This window comes from Centroberyx affinis, unplaced genomic scaffold, assembly GCF_046629955.1.
Source record: "Centroberyx affinis isolate AG114_WGS23_722 - 3 ecotype Tasmania unplaced genomic scaffold, CSIRO-AGI_Caff_v1 ptg001253l_1, whole genome shotgun sequence".
NCBI lineage: Eukaryota > Metazoa > Chordata > Actinopteri > Beryciformes > Berycidae > Centroberyx > Centroberyx affinis.
Window position 1 is genome coordinate 625,185 of NW_027279764.1, and position 24,277 is coordinate 649,461.

At 46.1% G+C, this 24,277-nt stretch overlaps 1 protein-coding gene across 2 annotated transcripts in view; it reads left to right on the plus strand.

Annotated features, from left to right (window-relative positions):
- Window positions 1–2,231: 2,231 nt before the first annotated feature.
- Window positions 2,232–24,277, plus strand: part of plpp3 (phospholipid phosphatase 3) — a 30,999-nt gene continuing 8,953 nt past the window's right edge. The window contains exons 1-5 of one of the 2 annotated variants that reach the window (XM_071524960.1): window positions 2,232–2,794; window positions 17,595–17,749; window positions 20,898–20,990; window positions 21,096–21,283; window positions 21,419–21,476. In XM_071524960.1, coding sequence (XP_071381061.1) covers window positions 2,656–2,794; window positions 17,595–17,749; window positions 20,898–20,990; window positions 21,096–21,283; window positions 21,419–21,476 — 633 coding nt within the window. In that variant the 5' untranslated portion in view covers window positions 2,232–2,655. Of the gene's footprint in view, window positions 2,795–17,594; window positions 17,750–18,203; window positions 18,362–20,897; window positions 20,991–21,095; window positions 21,284–21,418; window positions 21,477–24,277 lie in introns of both variants that reach the window. The other variant, XM_071524959.1, reaches the window with a different exon arrangement.

Sequence of the window (24,277 nt, forward strand, 5' to 3'; positions counted from 1 at the left end):
GAGAGCACAAGTTTACCTGATTGCTGTTTCCGCAATTCACTCTCGTGGTGTTTTTTTTCCCTCTTTTCGTGACCAGAAGCATAGTTCCGCTTCATCCTCTCATCGAAGTTGTAAACATTGACACACGCTTTGACACGAGGGGGAGGCGGGGCCGTTGCGTAATTTACGGGGCCCTACGCAATTTGCGTAGTGAGCGTGTAGGGCCCTCCGGCTCTCCCACTGTGAATGTAGATGAACAAACATGCGAGATTAGTTTTGGCATTGCATAGTACACAGTGGAAAGGCCGTGCATAGCCTTGGCACAACAGAGTATGTTTTCACAATATCTTAAGTGGGTCACTCACAAATGGGTGTCAGTGATACTGTTTGCGTCCCGCCTGGGGTTATGGTGGTTGGTACAACACCCTACTGAGAAAATTAGCCTTGTGTATGTGGCAATAAAGGTTTTTTTTTGTTGTGCTGGTCCTAGTCTTTACCCAGTAGTCCCTAATATTGAAGAAAGAGGCGCCCTGCCTTTAAAATCATATAAAGCGTCGCATAATATCGTCCACACTGACTTGCAAATACCCATATAAACGGGTACAGAAAATGTATGAATAGATGGATAAATTAATGGATGAATGAATGAACGGATGGGTTTATTAATGGATGGATGACTTGCAAATAAGAGTGAGTTGTTCATATTTTCACCACTAGATGGCAGAGAGAGCTTAGTTTATCAACATGCACTATCACCCTAGGAAAGGCTTCCCCTGGACAGTGCACACAATACTTAATCCCCCTCTCAAAGTGCAACGCAATATTAGAGCTGGTGTATGAACTTTCTCCAAACAAAGATAGTGACGTTGAATGAGGAAGCATTTAGGCCCATTAATGATTATAAACAGGCTAGATGTGTATGACGCCAACATGTTCTGAAAGGCTCCACAGGGCCAAATTGTGTTGAGTAGCCTATGAGGTCAAAATATAGCACATGACTGCATAGTAGTTAATTAGGCCTACAATATTAATATGCTAAACAAATCACCACACATGCCTCTATTTATGTGTCGCCTAGCAACCACGGCGTTTAGCTAGGCTACTGTTCAAGAACTACATCGCTCATATTGTTAATTAAAAGTAAGATATTTATTGAACATTTGTTTTTTCTTTTTTAATACAATGCTGTGTTACCATGTCTTAGAGGCAACAAGCCACAAGAGACTTTATGCTTCACAGTGAGCTGCGCAGCGTCTAAACCTTCTAATCACTGTAAAGCACGGCCTCTTGTGGCTTATTGCTTAATAAAATAATTGGCAGGGGACCAGAAAGTCTAATGTCGAATCTTGTTTTTTTCTTTCTTTCTTTCTTTCTTTCTTTCTTTCGACAACAGTAGCCTACACTTAAGCAATATGGGGGTATAAGCATCAGACAAAGACATAGTAAAGCCAACATAACTACAGTTTTCACTGCTTGTTTATTATTAGGCTACTTTCTGAGATCGTGTTTCCTATTGTTTGAGTTCACTGATCACGAGCAATGAAATTCGTTTTTTATTGGTAAATTTGTATTTGTGAATTAGAAATTTAGCTATTAATACAATTAAGCTGATGAAGAAAAAATGATTCTCTACCTTCGTATCCTGCTCAATAAACCCAAACAACACATTTTCCCACGAAAGTGAAAAGTGTGAGTAAAGATGATCAATTCGCCTATATAAAAAAAAAAGCCTATGAAAAATATTTCCCCCCCTAGATTCGTTGTGCATGGGCAGTGGCAAAATAAATGTAAAACAGTTTCACTATGATCTTGGCAAAATACACAATTAATATAAACGTAATTTTTAGTTATAACTTTACTACCTATATTATTCTAAATGACACATCTTCACCTTATTTGTAGGCTAATTCAGTATTTATGGGGCAAAAGCCATGCTTTCTTGCAGCATATTTTGTTACAATAGGAAGTGATATAAGGCACTGTTACAAGATCCTGTTGAAAAGGAGTACAGATAGCTTTATTATGGTGCAGAGAAAAGCACATTTTCCTATTAGTGTGAATATTGAACCATCAGTAAGAACCCCTCCGGTGCGCCTGTCATACCGCGCGTAATCGCTTGGCGCGCTGTAGAGCCGCGCTCCCCTGTCCGCCTACTGGTCCCCAGTCTGAGAAAGTTTTCCATGGAGGGATGGAGGTGATTACCCTCCGCTAGCAGAGGGAAGAGGGCTGAGCCTTGAAGCTGTTGAGGGAACTTGAAGAGCAGGGGGAGGAGGAGAGGAAGGATTGATATAACAAGAGCGGCTCTCGGTGCGGAGCGCTATTCTCACTCACTTCAAGCCTTTGAACCGAGACTGAAAAGGGGGAGCGAGCTTTCCATTCATTACGTGCGCAAACAACTTTTATTCCTTGTATCAGTGGCGCGGTCGACTGTTGTGAAGACTATTTAGTAAAGCAGAAAATATTTAGTTTTTATTTTTTCTGAAAGTGAAATACGAGTCAACGGGACATCGGCTGATCTGCAACTTTACGAGAACTCTGAGTTGGGAAGTTTGTTTCCCATATAATTGCATGACATTTCTGCGCTGGCTGCTCCTTTTACGGACTGAGAACCTGATAGAGCTTCTTCACCTACCGCGTTGGTGTGGGATTTTGTACTAAAAAAAGGGGAGTTCTCAAATGCAAAAGTATATGTATGAGAAAGCGATGGCCCAAGAGACAAGGAACGGAGGAACCTCTACGTTAAATAACAACAATGGTATTGACAACAGCAAGAAGAAACTGCTAATAGCGCTAGATATCTTCTGTCTTCTTCTTGGTAAGTAAACATATTATTTTCTCTTACAAATTGAATTGTTAATTAATTGTTTTAATCTTTCAGAACACCTGATTTGACCCCCACTGAAATTGCACAAAAAAGTTACAATGTTATTGTTTTAGATACTTTTAACACTGGATTGACACTAAAACGATCAGAAGCAATAAATAAATTAAACTGAACCCGCGCTTTCTAATAATTGGCAATAAAAAGGCTTATCGTTTTAAAAGTATTGCCTGTTATCTGTGACCACAGGGCAACATAATCTGCAACATCCCCTTATCATGCAGTACAACACACCACCCCATGCCGCGGAAGCGCGGAAGAAAACATTGGCTCCGCTGAATATTTATTATGTTGTCATGCAAGGCTTTGGCATTGTAATAAGCCATACCTTGCTCATACCAAGCCATCTCATTAACATGATCACCTGGTGAAACAACTGAGGTGAAATGTGGATTAACATAGATTTGCAATAAAAAAAACCCAACAACTTTGTAAATCAGCGGGCACAGGAGCAACTTTCAAATTCTTCTGAATGAATGATATGCTTATTGTCACTGTCAGCTGTGACAGCAACACAGAAACGGCGGTATCACATAATATAGGCCTATTGATCATTTCAGAATCCATTGAACATCACAGGGGCCTATCACTCGGTCCCTCTGCTGCCAGCGTGCCTGGGGCAGAAATGTTTTGAAGTGCTGTAACCTGCCCGTTTTACTGCCCTTTAAATAGCCAATGACCCCCCTCCGGTGTCCCCATAACCCCGTTCCTCTGCCCCTACCACCCCGAGGTGCCTTTCCAGATAGAGCTTTCCATACACAGAGATGGACATGCCTGCAGGAAAAATCCAATTGTAATTAAGGTATTGATTTATAGGAGGAAAAACTAATTAAAATTGTCACTCAAGTAGAGGCGGTGACACCGGTCTTTACTGTTCTGATTTGGTCCAACAGGCAACTCTCTTGTTATTCTGTAAGCGTTCCATCCAGATTCAGTGTGTGTGTGCAGTGTGTGTGTATGTGTGCGTGTCACTTTGAAAGCTGGTTTGCTTTTGGCTGTTGTCACTGTAGCCCAGTCCTTAGTTCCTCGCTCCAGCAGCCCCCTCTCTCTCTTTCCCTTGTTTTCGCTCCCTCTTTCTCTCACTCAGAGAAGGATTATGGGAGTCGAGCTCAACTTCTACACATTCTCTCCCAGAACCTTGCAAATCCCTGGCCAGCCGCCCCTGATCACTCCACATCAGATTACTCTCTCTCTCTCTCTTTCTCTCTAGCCCTCTTTCTCCCTCTCTGTCCAGGGGAATGCATGAAATAATTGCTTAAGCATGTGTTGTGGCAGGGGAATGCCTCTCCCTTCTAAGAGAGAGAGGGAGAGAGAGAGAGAGAGGAGCGGGACCCGTGGCTGACCGGGCTTTAGGGGAGCAGGTGGGAGCCACACTAACAGCTTTATTGGGAAACTGAAGCATCACAGTAGTAACGAACGTGCTATAGTGCCACACAAGAGCAGTCTTTTATTGTTCAGGATGTTAGCAAATGGGACAGCTTAACTCCACATTCTCCATAAGTGCAGTGTAGTAGAAGCAGATTGGCCTGGCAGACACAGACAAAGTTTTCCAGTGGGTTTATATTGGTTTGCTTATTAAAGAACCTCAGACAGAGATACACTGTTTCATCTGCACTCATATAAACGTAGACAAGCTTTGAGTCCATGTGGAGTGAATTTCCTCCGTAAACCAACTTCCTTCACTGGTAAAGCTCTGGGCTTGGGTCTTCTTTGCCATTCAAAGGGGACACACACACTTGTGCATATAAGCACACACATAAACACACACACACAAACGGTCACACAAATTCTCCTTTGTCATGCTAAACACAGTCTGGCTGCCCATTGATGATTGGTTGGCCCACTTTAGTGGTTTGGGGGGTGGATGTGGGGGGTTGCAGAGGGTGGGGGTAGAGGAGGGGGAGGTGTTGTAGTGAGGGAGGGAGAAAGAACAGGAGAAAGGAGGGTTATCAGGGGGTCCCGAATGAAGAAAGAGGAATGTGGGTGTGTGGAGGACTTGCAGGAAGAATGCCTGATCTTGAATGGGCTTTGTTCTGTGTGTGTATCCGACAGAGAGAGAGAGAGGGAGAGCGACAGACAGCGAGAGACAGTGTACACTATACAGCCAGTTAATGCATAAATATCCCATTACCTTTAATTAGTTCCTATCTGCCAGCTGGTGCCACACACACACACACACACACACACACACACACACACACTACTGTGGTGCCAGTAGTGACACCTTTCTATAGGTTGTCCCTCCAGTGACACACACAGCATTCGTCTTGAGAGACCCTCAGGCGCTGCTAATGACTCTGTATGCACAAAAACCATCTGAGGCCATCTGTAATCATATATATACACACACACACACACAAACATAAACAGATCCCTGTCAGCCCCTCCTTTTATTGCTAATGATACACTGAACACAGCTGAATCCGAATGGTGATGAGTAGAGCACACACACACACACACACACACAGACCTAGTGCTCTAGTGCTGAAACCAGAGAGTAGTTACAGTGTATGATTTTGGCAGCTCGGCATAAGCATCATCTGCTGATTTCACTTTGGCTCGGGTTCCACTGTTACTGAGCAGCAGAGATGATTTAGCAATGCTGTAAAGAGCACGCACAAACACCATAAATACACAAACTGGGCCGCAGGCTGGGGAATAACATTCTTCTCTTTTTCTCTTTGCTCACATGCTCACATTTACATGCATACGCACATTGTGCAACGGCCTGCTATCGTCCAGTTTTAAATGGATGTTTGTTGTGGAAATACATGAGGGAGAGACGCCCACTTGACCTTTCAGGAAACCATACCTCTAAAAGTAGCCTCACCTAAGCCCTGATTATCTTTTACACAATGCAAAAAAGATTATGTGTTTCGTGTGCCTGCGTGCATACATTACTGTGTGAGAGAAAATGAGGGAGGGACTACAGTAGCTGGGTAGGAAGCCATTCAAGGTTTGGGCCGCAGGGTCCTTTTTGCAGAATATAAACATGGATTGTCCAGGACTAACTCTCTCTCCTGTTGGCTGGTTTGAAAGCAAGATGCATTAGAAGGCCTCTGTAGGCGTTGCTATAGTGACCAATTTCTCTCTTTACCAGACATGAGATGACCTATGTGATATCAGTAGTAGAGCTGAATGTGTGTTTTTTGTATAGTCCCTCAGAAAACGATCCAAGTTAACTAAAAGCCAATTTCCATCAGCATCTCACATTTCTAGCTATCTGTTCTGATCTTTGAGCCAGTCAGGTGTTCGGTGACGTGAGTTTCCATGAGAGATAGAGGAGTAGATTGTTATTGGCAGTGGAGAGAAGTGTAACCTTTATGGCCCAGGGGAATCAGCTTCATAACCGGCCCTATAGCATTAACCCTATATGGCTACAGCCCACTGTCTGCATCCCCATTAGCTGCTATAGTATTACAGCAGTCAGTCACACAGCCCCTCATTAAAGCTGCAGAGGTTTAACCTCTGCCTCTCCAGCCATCAGCCACTTCAATCCTGAGCCGCTCTACAAATATTTTCCAGAATTTCTCAAATTCTTCATCTGGCAGCAGTGCAGTGCCCAAAGACTCTTGATGTGACATCTGGTGCAATTTTCTGAGTGAGTGAACGAGGGGGCATGGTGTGTGTGTGTGTGTATAGCGGAGCTCAGGAAAGGGTGGGAAACGGAAAGGTAGTGTCGGTCGGAGGTAGGTGTGGTTGTGAAATGAAATCCTGTCCATTTTTTTGCCCCACAGCCCATTTCCATTCTTCCCCTCTCCTTCCCTCCCTCCCTCTTCCTTTTCTACTCGAACCCGTCATTCACTCTTCCTACCTAGTTCGGCAGTAATGGTGGGTCTAACAGCAAGAGGGTGAGAGAGAGCGGGTAGATTAGAGGGACAGGACGGAAAGATTAAAAGGAGGAGAAGTTAGTTTAGAGGTTAAGTTTAGTTATGGGCGAGTACACTCCAAAATGTAGTGTGATACGCCAAAGGCATCACATTTGACTCCATAGTGAGCATTTGTAAACTTACCCTTCAGAAATTCATCTTCCTGACGTATTGCAGAGTAGCAGTGTTTGCCAACAGAGTGTCTGGTAGAAGACTATAATCTAACTAACTGTGAGTAGGAGGCCCTCACACATGAACCCAAATACAGGCTTGTGTCCAAAACAGTTAACCTTAATCTCAGGCCAAATTCTCTCTGGGCTTCTGAATGACTCAAGTCTATCTGTGTAGGAGCGGACTGAGGAGAGAAGTGTTTTCAACAACTGTGTACTGGTCTTGGGGGAAAAACATGGCAGTGTACACACTAGTCCTCTGCTTGCTTGATTATCTCTGATTAAACATAAACATCTATTTTTTGTTTGCCTTATTGTTAGCCTGTCATGATTTTTGCCATGTCAACCTTTACTAATCTGGCAGTTTCTGCAGTTAGCTTATTATAAAATGGTAAGAGTAGATACATTTGCAATGCTAACAAGCATAAAGAGAACTGTGTATCTATTGAAGAGCGCTGTTGAAGTTGTTTGCAATCTCTATGCACGTCTTTCGGTCCCACTACTCATGCTTTGTCAGTCTTCTGTTTGGCATAGAAGGTCAGAGGTCAGGCAGAACATAGACTCATATAGGACAAGATGCCTGCAGTGCTCTCTCTATGACATTTACTGTACACACACACACACACACACACACAGCCAGGGGCTCAATGCAGACATTAAATGTAAATGCAGAGAGGAATATCCATCTCAACATTCAAATCTTGACAATAACTTACCTCAGCTGAACTGATGAGCCTATAGAGGGTCAATATGCGTGTGGTATTTATGGTTTGATTACATCACTGTATGCCTTTCTGTTATCAGTGGCTTTAGGGGGTTGCCTATAGTGAGCTGTGATCTGTGTTTATGTTATGGCTGCAGGACGAGGCGAGGCCGATGCTGTCATTGTGTGTTCTTTAAAAGGTGAAGAGTGTCCTCTGGCAGAAGAGCATCACTGTATTATATAATGAGATAAAGATCAGTAGATATACATGACAACAGCTTTGGCCATAGGGCAACCAGTCCTCCAAGAATCTGCATTTTTTGTGTATATTTCTAGCTTCTGTGTGTGTCCTGATGGTGAGATGTGGTGGCATCATGGCCAGACTGGTGTGTGTGTGTGTAGCATTTGCAGCCTGTCAGTGTGACATGTGGCTGGTTTCTTTGGCCGCTGGTGCTCGAGTTAAATGACAAACCCCTGGGGTTTCTGTCTGTGTAGGGCTGTGATTAGAGGTGTGTGGGTGTGAGCGTGCGCATGTGTGTCCCGTGGGGTTTATGAGGGAGAGGCAGTGCCCAGAGCTGTCATTAGACGGGCTCGATGGCCTAAGGGTGAAAGAGTGTGTGTATGCGTGTGCGCGCTTATGCCTGCATGTGTGTGTGGGTAGCATGTGTGAGGCATCTGTGGCCAGATTTGTTTGTGTATGTGTCCCATGTGGTTCCCGTGGGCATGCTGTAGGCATCAGGTTGACTGATGATGACTGTGTCCCTTTATGCTGGTACAGAAACCAGATACACTCATTTCTTTTAACTGTCTTTTTTTGCTGTTTCTGTCCTGTTCAACAGTTTAACTGCACAAAACACAAAGACTAAACTTAGACAATGGATGAACAACAGCCTCTAGTTTACAGTTAGACAACAATGGTGTAGTAAAGCTCCCGTCTCTCCTCTCTGTCTCTCCTCTCCTGTCTCTCCTCCCTGTCTCTCTTCTCCTGTCTCCCATCCATGATTACAACCCTCTCAGGTAAACACCCACTAACTGCTTATTTAGATAAATCTGGATTACTGGGCTGGACCCTCCCATAAACTTTTGTTAGCAGTAATTCTTGCATGTGTTCAAGCCTGTGTGTGTGTGTGTATGATTGTGTTGTCAGTGGGTGTTCTGTGTGTGGGCATGGAGACCATTCATAAACATCTTACTGGCCATTACGCCCACGGAAATAAGACGTTTGAGATTATCTCACTCTTCTGCTATCATCTCAGCCACAATTTTCTTATTTTTTCTCCAACTCTCCATCTCTTCAGGATAATATGAATTAGTTCCTGGTCACTCTACATCGTTTTAATACATGTAGCTTTACTAGTCAGCATGGGATCAGGATCCACATAAAGAACAGAATAGTGTAGCCAGGCCTCCTTGCTCTCTGTGAAATGCTACTGGCCCTTTAATGTAAATGAGAGTGAAGGCAGCAGATGATCAGATACAGTGGTGCTTCATAATAGCCAGCTGGCCGAGAGCTGCAGGCCTCATTACATCTCACTGTCACCGCACTGTCCTTTACTGGGCCTCTTCTCTGCTGTTACACGGGCCCCTCTGTCTGTCACTCTTTCTTTCTATCTATCTGCCCACTACAATTATGTGTGTGTGTGTGTGTGTGCGAGCATGTGTGTGTGTGTCCAGAGACGGGGGGTTGGGGGTCAGGGAGATTTCACTGTTTCGGGGAACAATGCTCCTTTTGATGCATCTCAGCGCTCTTTGTTTCGTTAACGAGGACTAATAGGCCAACAGCAGACAGAAGGAGGATGGGAAAGAGTGAATGAGGGAGAGATGAGAGAGCGCAGACTTTCTTTTTGGACTCTAGTGGCCTGTTGATTATCTGTCAGTGGTTTACGGCTATTGCTGCTGCTAGCAGTATTGTTAGTTGCATTGTTGACTGGATTGTAGGCTGTAGTGCTTATCACCTCAGCTGTGGCCAGCGCTGTGCAGTAATCGGCTCAGCATCTTTATTGGCCGAGGCCTTATCTGTGCTGCAGCCACTGAGGCCTATCCTGTTTACATACAGAGAGCGGGCCGGGCTGAAGAGGCTCCCTGCACCACTGGGAAACAATAAGCACAGCATTCACACCGTAGCTCCACTTTAACACCTATTGTCTTCATCTGCACAGACAAACAGTATAGACACACACACACACACACACACACACACAAACACTCCATGAGGTGTGCAGAGGTGAGCAGGATTAGAGGAGTAGATGAAGAGAAGGACTGAATGAAGAAGGGAGGAATGCAGTGTAAGAAGTATAGCAGTGCATTATCGTGACATAGGCGTCAGGTTTCAAAGACACCACAGCCCTCTTCTCTTTTGTCCCAGGGGGTAATAATGCCATTATGGCAACAACAGAGGAACGCCCAGCCAGCCAGCCAACCAACTAGCCAAATAGCCTGATCTGGCCCCTGGGCACTGCTCAAGTTTCCCTCTATCGGAGCAGCTGTGCGCCTGTCCTCCCCCATCAGCTCACAGCGCAGGCAAGCATTAGGAATGTCTTCATGAGTTGTAACTGATATTTTTGGAGACACATTACAAATATCCTCTTGCCTCCTCTACTTGCTAATGTGGATGAGAGCTGATTTTCCACAAAAGAATGTTGAATCCACCTTCTCTTCAAATGTGCCTATAAGAGAGACTTGCCAACAGCAACACGGGGCCAGAAGCTATGTGCCCCTCATTCAGAGGCTGCCCTTGCAGGTGCCTGTTGGTAAAAGGCCCCTAGAGTGTGTCCCAACAGATGCCTGTGTGTAAAAAGCCATTTATTCCTGTGAATAAAATCTCTCTGAGTAAGCACATGCTTCAGCCCGCGGCCCCCCGGTCGCTGGGGCATTCACACACAGGGGGAAAAAGGACAGGGATTCACTCTGTGCACCGCTCTGCTGACCTCAGCCACTTCTGTGTGTGTGTATGTGTGTGTGTTTGTGTCTGTTTGTGTGTTTGTTTGTGTGTGCGCATGTGAGTGTTTTGTGCATGTGTGAGAGAGCCATCAGCAGCTTGTAGAAACAAAGCACTGATATCTAGTGCAGAACACATCTGTATGTGTGTGTGTGTGTGTGTGTGTGTGTGTGTGTGTGCATGAATGTATGTTTCCTAAACAGTTGCTTTTGGGTCATGGATAAAGCCTGGGTGGTGGTTAGGAGCTGACTTTGTTTATTTGGATTGCCAGAGCATTTTGTAAGGCTTTTTGTGGTTGACAACTTAGAAATGTTTGGAAACTAGTGCGCAGAAGTTGCCAATAGAACCACAGTAATCCACTTCCACACCCACATAGCCACACACGGGCACACACACACACACACACACACACAAACACACACACACACACACACACACACACACACACACACACACACACACACAATAGCCAGTGTTACATTGACATCTGTGCCCTGGTCTTCTATGCTACAGTCCAATCTTGGTGCTATGTCACATCCCTGACCCTTGACCTATGGCCCCTTAGGCTACTGCCAGGGTCTGTCATGCAACCCTGCTTACCCATGCACGCTCTTCCCAAGTTCCTGGAAGGCCACACATACTTAAGGCACATGGCAACCACTAAAGTTAACTGTGTGAGTATGTAGTTTTGGACATGCAACAAGTTTCATAACATCTTAGCCATCTGCTTGGCCTGCCATATTTAAAACCCCAGTGGTCACATGGTGTTTTATTTGAATGGCCAAGAGTGTGTGAGTGCCCTCTGTGTGTCCTGGGGTTAAGGCATGGAGAAGATATTTCCCACTTTGACACCCTGCTAACCCTAAAGGTTAAGATTTATATTAAGACAAGCTATTTTACTGAGGATGAGATGACAAGCAAATCCAGAGAAGCTACTGCTACCTCTGAAGTAAATGTTTGTTTAGATTTATTACCATATACGTATATTCTTTGTCAGACTTAATGCCTTGTAATGTACAAAATCTCCATGGAAATCTTTCTAAATATATATATACACATAGGCTTTTCCCGTTTCCATTGAGCCTGCTTCCCGCTCACCTACCTGCCCACAATTTAGCAGAACAATGTCCCCCTGCAAATGGACCTGGCACTCAGCCACTCATTCTCTCTGGTCCCCCCTTCTTAGCACACACACACACACACAGAAACAACACACACTCAACACACACATACGCAAACATTTTACATTACAGTTGCACTGTAATTTGTAGCTGGCAGTGGGACTTGATCTATATGAATGGATTATGGTTTGGGTGTTGCTTAGACTGTAATATGCAGTAGATTACCCCCATACCCGTAACACACACATACACACAAACTTAAATGCTTATTAGAAACAACGAGCAGATGGGTCCTCCTTATGCAAATAATGGAACAAAGATACAGTCTCACTCGATCTCTCTACCTCTCTCTCTCTCTCTCTCTCTCTCTCACACACACACACACACACACACACACACATATTAAATAACCACGACACAACACACATACATACATACCTTTTAGCCATGTAGGCCACATTAGAGTATCCTTTAGCAATGTAGGTTATGTGAGAGGGTGTGTGTGGATGTGGAGACCTGACATGAGAGAAATATGTCAAGAGTTTCCCCCAAGAGACTGGGATTGGCCTGAAATAGAACAGTGAGCGTAATGGATCCATACACATTAACCAGGTCTCTCTAACTTAACAACACACACTCACTCACTCACACACACACACACACACATGCTCACTCACAGACACATGGGTGTATCACAGGATAGCCAGGGAGGATCAGGTTGCAGCACAGTTTGTGGTGGGAAATGTATGTTGCTTGAGATGCATTGTTTGTTATGTAAAGGGCCTAAAAGACTCTAATACATTTCTATACATTCTGTACGTGTGTGATTGTGTCAGAAGCCCTGCCAAGTTAGACAGTCCCGTGCAAACAAACCTGGCTTAGTCGGTCACTAAGATAACACACACACATATACACAAACTCCAGGTTTAGCTGACCCACTGATCCCCTAACATCTGATCTGCCGCTGAACCGTGAGAGAAATCACAGGAGAAGAGGAGAGGAGAGAGAGAGTTTGATTGACTGGAAGCTCTGTGGAGTCAACAAAACCCCCTCAGCCTCCATCCTCTCTCTCCCTCCTCCCAATTCTTCTCTCTGTCTCTCTCTCTGTCTCTCTCTCTCTCTCTGACCCTCTCCTTCCCAGGGTGGGTCACATGGTGTGTTTGTGCGACAGTGAGGAGGAAATCCTCCATTAGACCCGACCACAATACCTCTTCCTCTGCCCCGCTCCGCCTCCCATTCACCTCTCACACACATTGCCGCCTTCATCGCTCCCAACACCCCAACTCACCCACTATAATCACGGTATCATTCTAATTCTGCCCCTGAAAGCCATGCAAGCCCATTATAATGTCAATAGAGGTCCAGCAGGGTGAGAGTCCGGAGCAGGAGAGAAAGGGAGGCTTGCCAGGATCTTTCAGCAGACGCACAGGTGCTGCCGATTCCGCTGGGAAATTAGTTGCCGTGTCAAGGGGAATTAACCTTTTGAGCGCAACAGAGCTTTAGCTGCCATAAGAATAGCTATTGTTTCCTATTCTGGCAAGTACAGTCTGACTTAAGATGAGAGAAAATAATAGAATCTCACTAATCTGAACCCTTCAGGATTGAGGAACTTTGGACTGGAAATTAATGCAGACTGTTGAAATACTTCAAAATTCCAGTCCAAACCTTATCCGCAATTGACGCTGTTTTGTTGAGTGAAAATTGCAACAGGGTCTCACAATTTCTAGAATATACAGTATTTTTATGTCATATATGGGGCATTGTGCTCATTCAGTTGATTCTGATAAAACTAAGATTATAGTGAGTTATATTTTGCTGACAACAGGAATTAGCACACATGCTTCTTTCCTCCTTGGCTGCAGTAAATGCAGAAACAGACTTGGAGGAGACTAGCTATGTGAGTTAATGCTGCTAATCTGACCGCTCACTCGCTACACCAAATTTAACCGCAAAGCCAATCAAACGGGCGCCTGGCTGGGTAATCTCTCCCACACAAGCACGAGTGTGCACACACACTAACGCACACATACGCTCCATATATAAACACACACACATACACAAACATGCGTGCACCGCTGTGCCGTGATTTCTAGCTGGCAGTGGACCATGGACATGTGAGTGGATTATAGTTTGGGTGTTGCTCAGGCTGTAATATTAAGTACAGCACGCACACACACACACACACATATTCCCCCTGAATTTTCCTCATTGAGCAGCTCCGATAAGGCCCTGCCAAGACCTTTGCATATAAACACTGATTCAACCAGCCAAAGAACCAAAGAAATACATCTCTCTCTCTCTCTCTCTCTCTCTCTCTCTCTCTCACTTCCTCTTTCTTTCTCTCTCTCCCTCTCTCTCTCTTACCCATGGTAAGTAGTCCCTAGCGGTCTGGTGTGGTTCTTCTCAGGCTGAAAGAGAGAAATGCATGACAGAATCTGATAAGACAAATAGAACCGTTCCCCAAAGCGCAGCTCGCCAAGCCACCCACTTAGGATAGTTTTTCTCTCCCTCTGCTGCCTTCGCCATGCTTTCTCCCCCCTCTGTACCTCCCTTTCTCTTCTTTCTCTTCCAATGAGGGGGTTTTAGGCCCCAGTTATTCTCTGACATGGTTTAATTGGGTGTTCTGTTTGCACGATTTAGAAGCTGCTCATTGGCTTGATCATTTCATTCGGCGAATAAAGCACCAAATGCTCCTGAACACACTGAACGCAGACTTTCCCCTTGAAGATAGAAATGTAAAAATGAAGGTAGTGGAAGTGTGGAAGTGTGGATAGTCTATCCTCCTAGTCATCCTAGTCTATCCTCTATCATCCTCTGCACTGGGCTGTTTGAAAGGGAGTGAGGATGTGAGATTCTCAGGCATCGCTGAATGTGACTGACCTCATGATGGAGCTTGTAAAATAGTTGTTTTTTAATTCACTGACGCACTGCAGGCCTCTGCCAACAACCCAGCCCACCTCTTTCTTCTTCTTCCCTTTCTCTTTTTATCTCTGCCTCCTCCACCACTCCCCCGTCTCTCTCTACGGGTCAGTGGGTTTCGTGAAGGTCACCCTGTCTTCAGTTCATCCCACTGGCATAAAGAGAAGCCATATTTCTTCCTGCTGCTGTGGCAGGCTGGTGAGGCTCAGACGGGCTGTAGGGTCAGTGCTGGAGTGTGTGTTGGTGTGTGCTGCGGGGTTCAGTTTTGACAGACTTTGGTATGAAGAGAATGCCCACATACCAGGCTGTTTTCATGGAGATGGCATGGCGGGCAGCACAAAGCGGCCTGGCATCTCAAGGCTGGGGAGCGGAGAGAGAAAGGCAGCACACGGACAGAGAGGCTTTCATAAACTCTCAATAGATAGAGTGTTGAGGTGCTCCATCGCTCGCTCTCTCTCTCGCTCTCACTTTCTGTTTCTCAATCATTCTGCTGGTCACCTCCTGAGTTTCCCATGGTGCTCTCAGATTGGTTTAGCCTTTAAGTACTGGTTAGTGTGTGTGTGTGTGTGTGTGTGTGTGTGCGTGCATGTGTGTGTATGTGTGTGTGTGTGTGTGTGTTTCCCATGTCTGTTAAGCCCATGACCTCCTTTCACTTCTCCTCATTAACATGTGAATCCCCCCACACAAGTAGGCCAGAATGAAGGGAAGGAGAAAGAGAGGGAAGGAGGAGGAGGAGAAAATGGAAAAGGAGAGTAGAGACCGGCCTGATCTGATTTCTGATTCACCGCTAGCCAGAAAAGGTTTTGCCCAGTCGAGTGTTTACCCTACAGATCGCTGGAAGGCTCAGTTTGTGTATGGACTTAACGTGTGTGGGTTCCCTCTGTATTCAAGGTATTACACTGTTGCTGAGCTCACCGGAGCATTAAGCTAAAAGACTAAGAAAAGAAACACAAATACACCAGAATCCACTCTGCCCAGTCATGTTGCCTGTCCTGAACTCTGTGTGAGAGCGAAAGCCTTGCCCCATAATTCCGTGTGAACAGGCTCACCCAGATCCAACCCCTGCCTGTTGTGTGGACAGTGCGGTTCCCAGACAGTACCAAAGCCCGGCCCAGCCCTGTGTGGGCCCACCAGCAGCCTGTCGAGTCCTGGCGCTGCACCCTGTTTGTGCAGGTGTCTGCCTCCACGAACGGCCCGTCTGCTGCCCTCTGCCAACCACTCCCTGTAAGCAGCAGGGGGGCAGAGAGAGAAGAAAGGGAGAGAGACAGTGAGGAGTGAGACAGGGAGAGTGACAGAGAATAAGGGGACAACAGGGAGACAGAGAGAGTGTCTGGTCATTGATCTGGTCGACACCTGAGACGGCACTTTCTTCTCTCAAGTGGGAGCAGATGTCAAGGAGCAGATGTTAAGCAGTCTGAGAGCTGTGTGTGAGTGTGTGTGTGTGTCTCACAAACATGCATAAGCAACCGCACGAGCATGCATACTGGTGTTTGTATGAGGGACGATGTGCAAGGGCACATTAATTTACAAGTATGTCTGTGTTCTGAGGCTTTCGAGAAGTTCACAGGAGCGGTTACTGGTGCGTGCTTTGTTGAGGACAGACCAGTAATGCGATCTCCTTTTCCCATCACTGGTAAAATGACTGTAGTGGTTCTCAGCCCCATTAGGAACATTCATCACTGCATCTCAGACTTTGACTTTGACCCAAATGTCAGAGATCCCTGTGATGTGAGCTAACCACACGAACCACATGTTGGAATACTTTCTGCTCAGTGTGATCTTGAATGTATGTTTTGGTGTGTCCATTTGTGTGAGTCTTCAAGACGCCTTGGTGTCTTCAACACCCTCTATTTATGATCCAGTACACGCATGCGTACACACACACATACACACACACACACATAGGGGTGCACACACCAAACATGCTCTCATGCAAAAATGTTCCACAGAGTTGGGTGGCCGCTGAAAGCTTAGCTTTGTTTTTCTTGGTATTCACACATTTTACAATCCTTCAAGGGAGACTTCGAAAGTCCCAGCCACAGTTTGCACGCCTGTGTTTGTATTCCTTTGATTTGGAGATATGTATTTATTTTCCCTGCAACAGAGTAGAATGTGTGTGTTTATATGCGTGTGTGTGTGTGTGTGTGTGTGTGTGTTTGTGCAGAACTGGTGACAGCTAAAGTGTGCTTTGCAGGAGCTGTGACATTTTAATAACTAAGGTATTTTGGGTCTAGTCCCAGACTAGACTGTGCTTACTATGTGAGTGTGTGTGTGTGTGTGTGTGTGTGTGTGTGTGTGTGTGTGTGTGTGTGTGTGTGTAGTTGAAGGAGCCAACAACCGAATAAAGCTGACCACCCCAGTATATAGCTATACTTGCTTCTCAACTACTGTTAGTTTTTTTTTACTAAAGCCTGTTTGTTGTTGATGTTGTTTGGCAAAGTTCACTGAGATTCTCAGGAAGGCAGTTGTAACAGGAAGGTTGCTCTCAAGTTAAAAATTAAAATACTCTACCTGGAAAGGCACTCTCCTCCCCTGCAACCCGTAACACTCAACCCCTCACATCATATTGACATAGTCTCCATGGTGGTGCGTGTCTATTGTCTGCAATAATGGCCCCCTGGCCCTGACTGTCAGTGTGTATTTGCTCTGTCAGGAGGGGGGATCTCCTAATGCTAATGGATAGACCCGAATCCTCAATAGCCTGGTGTCACACTGTCAACAGGAGCAGCAGGAGAGGGTTAGCTGTGCAAACAGCCTGTTTAATGTTAGCATGAACTCACACACACACACCTGTGAAAGTATGTGTGTGTTAATGTGTGTTACTCTGAAGGTTTTCTCCTCAGCTCACAGGTAAGTGGAGTGGGTCGTGTGTTGAGAGGCAAGGTGTGCAAGCGGATGAGCCCCTGTTTATTGACCGCAGTGTGTCTGTGACCCAATCTTATGTACGCGTGTGTTAACCTGTGTGTGTGGGTTGACACATCCGTCCATGTGTGTGTGTGTGTGTGTGTGTGTAGTTATGCTGCCCAGCCTGGTTCTGCACCGCGCCTCTATTCGTCCATACCAGAGGGGTTTCTACTGCAGTGACTCCAGCCTGAGCTACTCCTACAAGAGCAGCACCGTCCCCTCCCCAGTGCTCATTGCTGTTGGGCTGACACTGCCCTCGGTGTCCGTAAGTCCCCCCCACCCCCTTCCGAAAAGGAGCACCTGGCCTTGGGGAACTTCAAGCCGGAGATACGGGAGGGCTGGAGGTTGATGGTGGTGGTCGTGAAAGAGTGACAACAATGCTAAAGAACTAGAACTAGCTGCAGTAAAGTTGACATAATGTTACTTTTATGCATAGAATGTTGGAAAAGCTGTATCTTACTTCGAAAACCTGTCACTCCTTTGCTTTAAGTCGGCCATACTTGACATCCTCAAGCCCCGCCCTTTTCCTCCATATCCCATGATCCCCTGATGCCAGCGTGCTCCCCGCTCGACCCCCCCCCACCCCCCCCACCCCCACCCCACCCCCCCGTTCCCTCCTGTTTGTGTCTGTGTCACTGACCTGGTGCTTTTATGTCTTCCCTCTTCTCTCCCTCTTTATCTCTCTCTCTCCTCCCCCTCTCTCTTTGTGTCTTTTGTAGCTAGCCTGCCTTTCCTCATCATTGAGACTAGCACCATAAGGCCGTACCAGCGCGGGTTTTACTGTTCGGACGAGTCCATCCGCTACCCCTATAAAAACGGAGACACCATAAGCGATGCCGTGCTTTGTGCTGCTGGCATTCTTATTGCCATCCTCTCTGTAAGTCTGCCTCTATATCTCTCCTACCTCCCTCCATTCGCTCTTTTTGCTCGAATCTAATTTCACTCTGTCTCTCCTTTCCTCTCTGACAGCTTTACTCCAATAACATAGTAGCATAGCTTCACTAACATACTGTAACCCTCCCATAACTTGAACATGAATAGTAGATTATATCACATTACTCTTCAACTTTAGATTAAGGTGATTTTTCATCATGCTGTACTTAAGGCTTTTGCTATGAATGGGCTTTATATGTCTTTCCCCTTCCGTTCCATTTTATTTTGTTCGTCACACTTTGTTCTTTCATATCAACTCTGACTCATTCAAGTGTGTTTGTAATGGCCTGTTTTTCATTATATTGCTAAGAGAGCCAGTAGTACTAAGAGCCAGACATTGGGAAATGGGCTCTTATGTGCATGTGTATGTGGACGCATGCATGCCAGAGACCGGAGAGCTTTTATGAGCTCCTGATCCATTCTCATGCCCCGGCTGTATCCCTGCACCCTGACTCCATGCCCCCTGCGCCCTCCGCATTACTGTAGATGAATGTGTCAGTGCCCTCTCTCATGCCCGCCATGCCTCACTGATAGCCTGAGGCATCTTACCAGTCAGCAACAGCATGGACTCTCCATTCCCAGCCTGGAGACTCCATGCCTCCCCCATCCCGACTGGGAATGGCTCTAGTCTAGTGGCCATAGATTAGAGGGGGTCAGGGCTAGTGGAAACATGGGATAATGATATGTGGTGGGATACGTATATATCAGTGAGTGCCACGTGGTCAGGGTGCATGAATGATCTTTACAGCCCCCAGACTCTCTGTGGCACAGCCCCCTCGTAAGTTCCCAGACTGAGACGCTGCTTCACCGCCATCCCCTTGCCACCGACGTGGTGGGCACACACACACACACACACATACTGTACCAGCTCAGCTCTTCTGCTTATTGGAACCAGGAGACCGTGTGTGTATGTGTGTTAGTTAGTTCTCTCACATGTTCACGTGTGGGTAAAGTTGGCGTGTCTCACACAGCTGTGTTCCATTAGTGGCGTCTACTGCCATGCCGACACCATTCCCTACTGGTAGCAGATTCTAGTCGGGCCTCTTGTTTATCTCCACTGCAAGGAAACCCTACAGTCCCCCTGACCTGACATATCCATGTCTGACAGTCCATGTTTGCTCTGGGAGAAACAGAGAAACCAATAGCAATAGACAGAGAGGGAGGGAGGGGGAGAGAGTGAGAGAGAGAGAGAGGTGTATACAAACATCAAATTAACTCATCAGACCCCAATTGCTAGCCAGAGAGATAGATAGGAAAAGACAGAGATATAAAGATAGCTAAGAGAGATGTAGGAGAGATTTGTATATAAATGCTGACAACCCAAATAAACTAATCAGGCCTGTATCAGCCTCCTGTGTTTCTAATCTCCAGCTTTGATCAGAACAGCTCATTGACACACACACACATACACACACCGCCATGTTTATTTCTTCTGGCTGTGAGCCTGCCTGCTGACCACCCTGTAGGTGGAATATAGGTGGGTACATGTAGTCTTAACAATACACACACATCAACACATTTTCTCACACACACAACAGTATCTACGTAAACTTGAAAGGATGCAGTGTTGAGACTGAGACTATAAATGCGTACGTATTGAGAGTATTAGAGCTATTCACGTTCTCCGTACTGAGTGTCTGCTGGCTCAGAGATGGACAGGTAAATATTTTCCTGAGAGATTGGGTGAGAAGGGGAAGCTGAAGAGTGAAGCCTTGTGTGGAGGGAGGAAGGAAAGGGAGATGTGGTCAGTGGTGGAGACCAGTCGGTCCGTCAGTCAGATACCCCAGGTGGTAGACGGATGATTGACATCTCTGTGCCTCGAGGGTTGGCTTGGCTTAAGCCCCCTCAGTGTAGAGGAGGGCTTTCCATGGGGCCCGACACTACTTAATGCCACCCGGCTGGAATAACTCGACTCGACTAAAGCCTTATAGCAGGCCGCTGCCCTTGTATAAGTCCTACTTATATCCAGGCCAGGCCAGTCATGACTGAAATATTGAGCCAGAGCAGAGTATTTTCCTAAATTTTTATGTTTGATTCTTTCCATCCCCTTCACTGCCTCATCATCCACCAGATCCCACATTAAAGGCCTCATCATATCATTGAACAGCTCCACCAACTCCTCCACAATCCCATCAACAACAGCAGAATTTTCCATAAACCCATCACATCAATACTGCCTGAGGGAAAGGCAGGCCATGCTCATTCTGTCTGTTTTGTCTGTTTGTGAATCCATGTTCTCTCATGTCTCTCCTTACATCCTCCCCGCTCCATCCATGTCTTCAGTGTGGAAAAAGAAAAATTCGAATTTACCTGCATGATTCATACTCAAATATCATTATTGTACTGCATGTTTACCTACCTCCAAACCTACTGCATGAATATAGGGTTCACCAGAATCAGTTAGCAAGAAATTATCTTAATGTGCGATCTATGCCAGGTCTTTACCTCACACTTCACCTCATCTATCCCTTCCTTTAAAGATTGTGATTGGGGAATGCTACAGGATCCACCACCTGCGTGAAGGCACCAAGTCCTTCGTTGGGAATCCCTATGTCTCAGCCCTCTACAAACAGGTCCGCTCTCCACAATGCTACAGGAAGACAGAGTGGTCTTCATACATTTCTGATTATCTTATTATATACAGGTACTAACCTTTTTTTATGTGTGCGGCCCTGCAGGTGGGTGTGTTTATCTTTGGCTGTGCCATCAGCCAGTCATTCACAGACATTGCCAAGGTGTCAGTGGGTCGTATGAGACCCCACTTCCTAGATGTGTGTAAACCAGATTTCTCCACCATCGACTGTTCCCTGGGATACATCACCTCATACAACTGCACTGGCCCTGAGAGCAAAGTACAGGAAGCAAGGTTTGTGTGCACCCCCCACCCCCCAGACACACACACAATACATATATATATATATATATATATATATATATATAAAGAAATCAAAAACAATACGTAAATTTTACAATTGACTGAAAATGATGTTTGTCTCCACAGGAAATCCTTCTTCTCAGGACATGCCTCATTTTCCATGTACACCATGCTCTACCTGGCTGTAAGTATCAAACTCTCTCTCTCTCTCTCTCTCTCTCTCTCTCACACACACACACACACACACACACACACACACACACATGCTGATGCACTCGCACTCATGCAAACACACACATGCTGTGACTCACATAAACAATGGCTTACAGATGATAGAGGGATTCGTGGGAAGTAGGTTGTGTTCTTATTGGGAAATTCATCTCCTGGAGGGAAAAAAAAACATGTTCTCGTCCACTTTTACTCCTCCTCCTGTTCTATCTCCTCATTCAGTTTATGAAGAGTGTTATTCTCTTTTTTACTCCTTGGAGGGATGGATGGATGCACTCCACCTGTTTTCTTCAGAGCAGCTGTGTGCACTTCCTCTCCTCTGCTCTCCCACTCCCCTCCATCTCTCCATCTCTCTCTCTCTCTCTCTCTCTCTCTCTCCACCTGTTGTGGGTTTGTGGTGTGGCTTAGCACCCCAGAGGCTTTCCATGCTTCAAACAGTCTAATTACACCCACACAGACAATTGCCCCCTCGTCCCCACCCCCATTCCCAAATATTTCCTCCTCCTCTTGCCCTCCTTACACACCAAAAGTTTCCATATCACTTTGTTATTGTGAGAGTCAGGGGGGAGAGGGGTTCACTGGCTTTGGGGCTGGGGAGGGTGGGATTGGGATGGGGAAGAGGGTAAATGTTTTGGGTCTGGCTGGCCTGAGCTTGGCTACAAGGTGGTCCTGGTTCTCAAGCTAAGCTGAGACAGTCTTAAATTTCGTTCTATGTGATGTATTGTAGTGTGTTGTGGTTACTGCAGCGGAGAGAGCTGGTGCGCTCTGGGTATTTCCCCGGCCTCTCAGTGACCCGTCAGCTTGAGCTCTGGTCAGACCGACGAAGAGAGATAGAGTGAATGAAAGGCAAAGGAAAAGACAGAGAGAGGGAAGGGAGAAGTGTTGCATCCAGACCACAGAGTGACACACTAGTCAGAGAGCAGTGTTCCAACTGCGGCGAGCACAGGACCATAGCCAGAAGAGGCTGGTGCAAACACAGAAAAAGAGAAAGAGAAAGGAGGTCAGAATGAGTGGGGAAGTGGAGGAACAGTGCGCTGTTGATGTTTTGGAAATCTAAAAGCAGCCCATGACAGGAACAGAGGCCACAGAGGAGGCGGTCCTAGTGGAACAGGAATCTGTCGCATATCTTGTGTTTTTCCCAGTTGAAAAACAATCATGTGACATCATGTTTTCACACTAACAGAACCTCCCACGCTCTTGCAGTCTTTCTCAATATCCGTTCTTGTGCATTCTTGTGACGGATTGAAGCAATATAATGACAGAAGCACAATTCCAAATCAAAAGAACATGAGGACGGAGGACAGATAAAGATACCGGAAGTTCACATGCCAGCTGAGGATGCAGCCGGTGATGACTTGGCCAACGAGAACGAATGGGAAGGATGATGCATCACATCCAAACAGCGCAAAAGTTTATAGCTGAAACAGTTGGGAAGATTGTTCTCCACAAAGTATCAACTTCTTGGACCTGATTTTCACCTTTGGGCTCCAATGGTTTTTGCCTCAACTTTCCGCTCCGCTGCCCCTCTTCTCACGGTCTACCACCCCACTCCCCCTTCTCGGCTTCTCCCTTGTTTTTGCTCGCTTGTTTCTCACAAGGGTGAAAGTGCCAGTTCCACAATGTGGCTGTCACATTGTCCCAGCCCCCCAGTCGTCTGCTAATTGGTACTCTGTGATTATGGAGCAGTTCATTTCCTGCGGAGCTTGTCTGAGTGCTGGGGGCTGTGACTGATGTGGCGGGGGCTGAGACTTAACGGCATGGCAACGGCCTTGTGAGATGGCACACAGATAACTGGCGCAGGCCGCACTACACACTGTACTGCCACACCACAGCCATAGAGGACAAATGTGTGTGTGTATTCATGCGTCTTACCGAGTTATCTTGTGTTTTGTCTAATGCAGACACAACATCTTTGTGCACACTGTTCAGTAGCAAAGGATTGGGATATCTGTGTGGGTTTGTCATCCTGCTGAACTCGCAATCAGTCAGGCAGATAGCATGTTGTTGGTTAAGAGCAAACCAATGTGTGTGTTCATGATGTAATTGATCTTACCCACAGCTATGCCTTTGTCTCACAGCATGGTGTGAACCAGAGGAAAGGAAGGAGGGGAGGGAGAGGGGGCTGGTGTGTAAAACTTGGCCTCGTTCTCATTCTTTCTCACTTTGTTCTGTTTGTGTGTGTTTTCTTTAATTTAACACTTTGAGTCAGTGGGAGAGAGAGAGCGGGAGAGAGAAGATCTCGTCGGAATGAGCTGGATTCCTCCAGAAACCACCAGACTCTGTGTCGCTCTTCTCTCTCTCTCCGTCATGGGAATCTGCCGGGACTCCTTTTGTTGTTGTGTTTTATTGTTGTTTTTCTCGGGACTGACTTTTTGAGATGTACAACAGATTTCTGGGAGGACGACTAGGGTCAGAAAGGCAGACGCCTGAGTCTCTGAGTCGGAGTTAAAGAGGAGACAGCACACACTTAAACAGTGCTGAGCCACAGGTCAGAGCCTGTTAGGAGCGATTGCGGAAGGTCATCGACCCTCTCACTTGCTTATCATTCTCTTGGTGTGTGTGTGTGTGTGTGTGTGTGTGTGTGTGTGTGTGTGCATGCTTCCATTGAATCAGGCTGCTGAAGGGGTTATTTGGGTTTACTCATAGCTCTCCAGTCAGATAGGGGCTAGTTGATTGGTGGGGCATTGTAACTTTCTGTGTTTTGACTAACTTTAGTGCCTAGTTTTTTAGACCCTCCATCAATCCTGGTTTAAAATG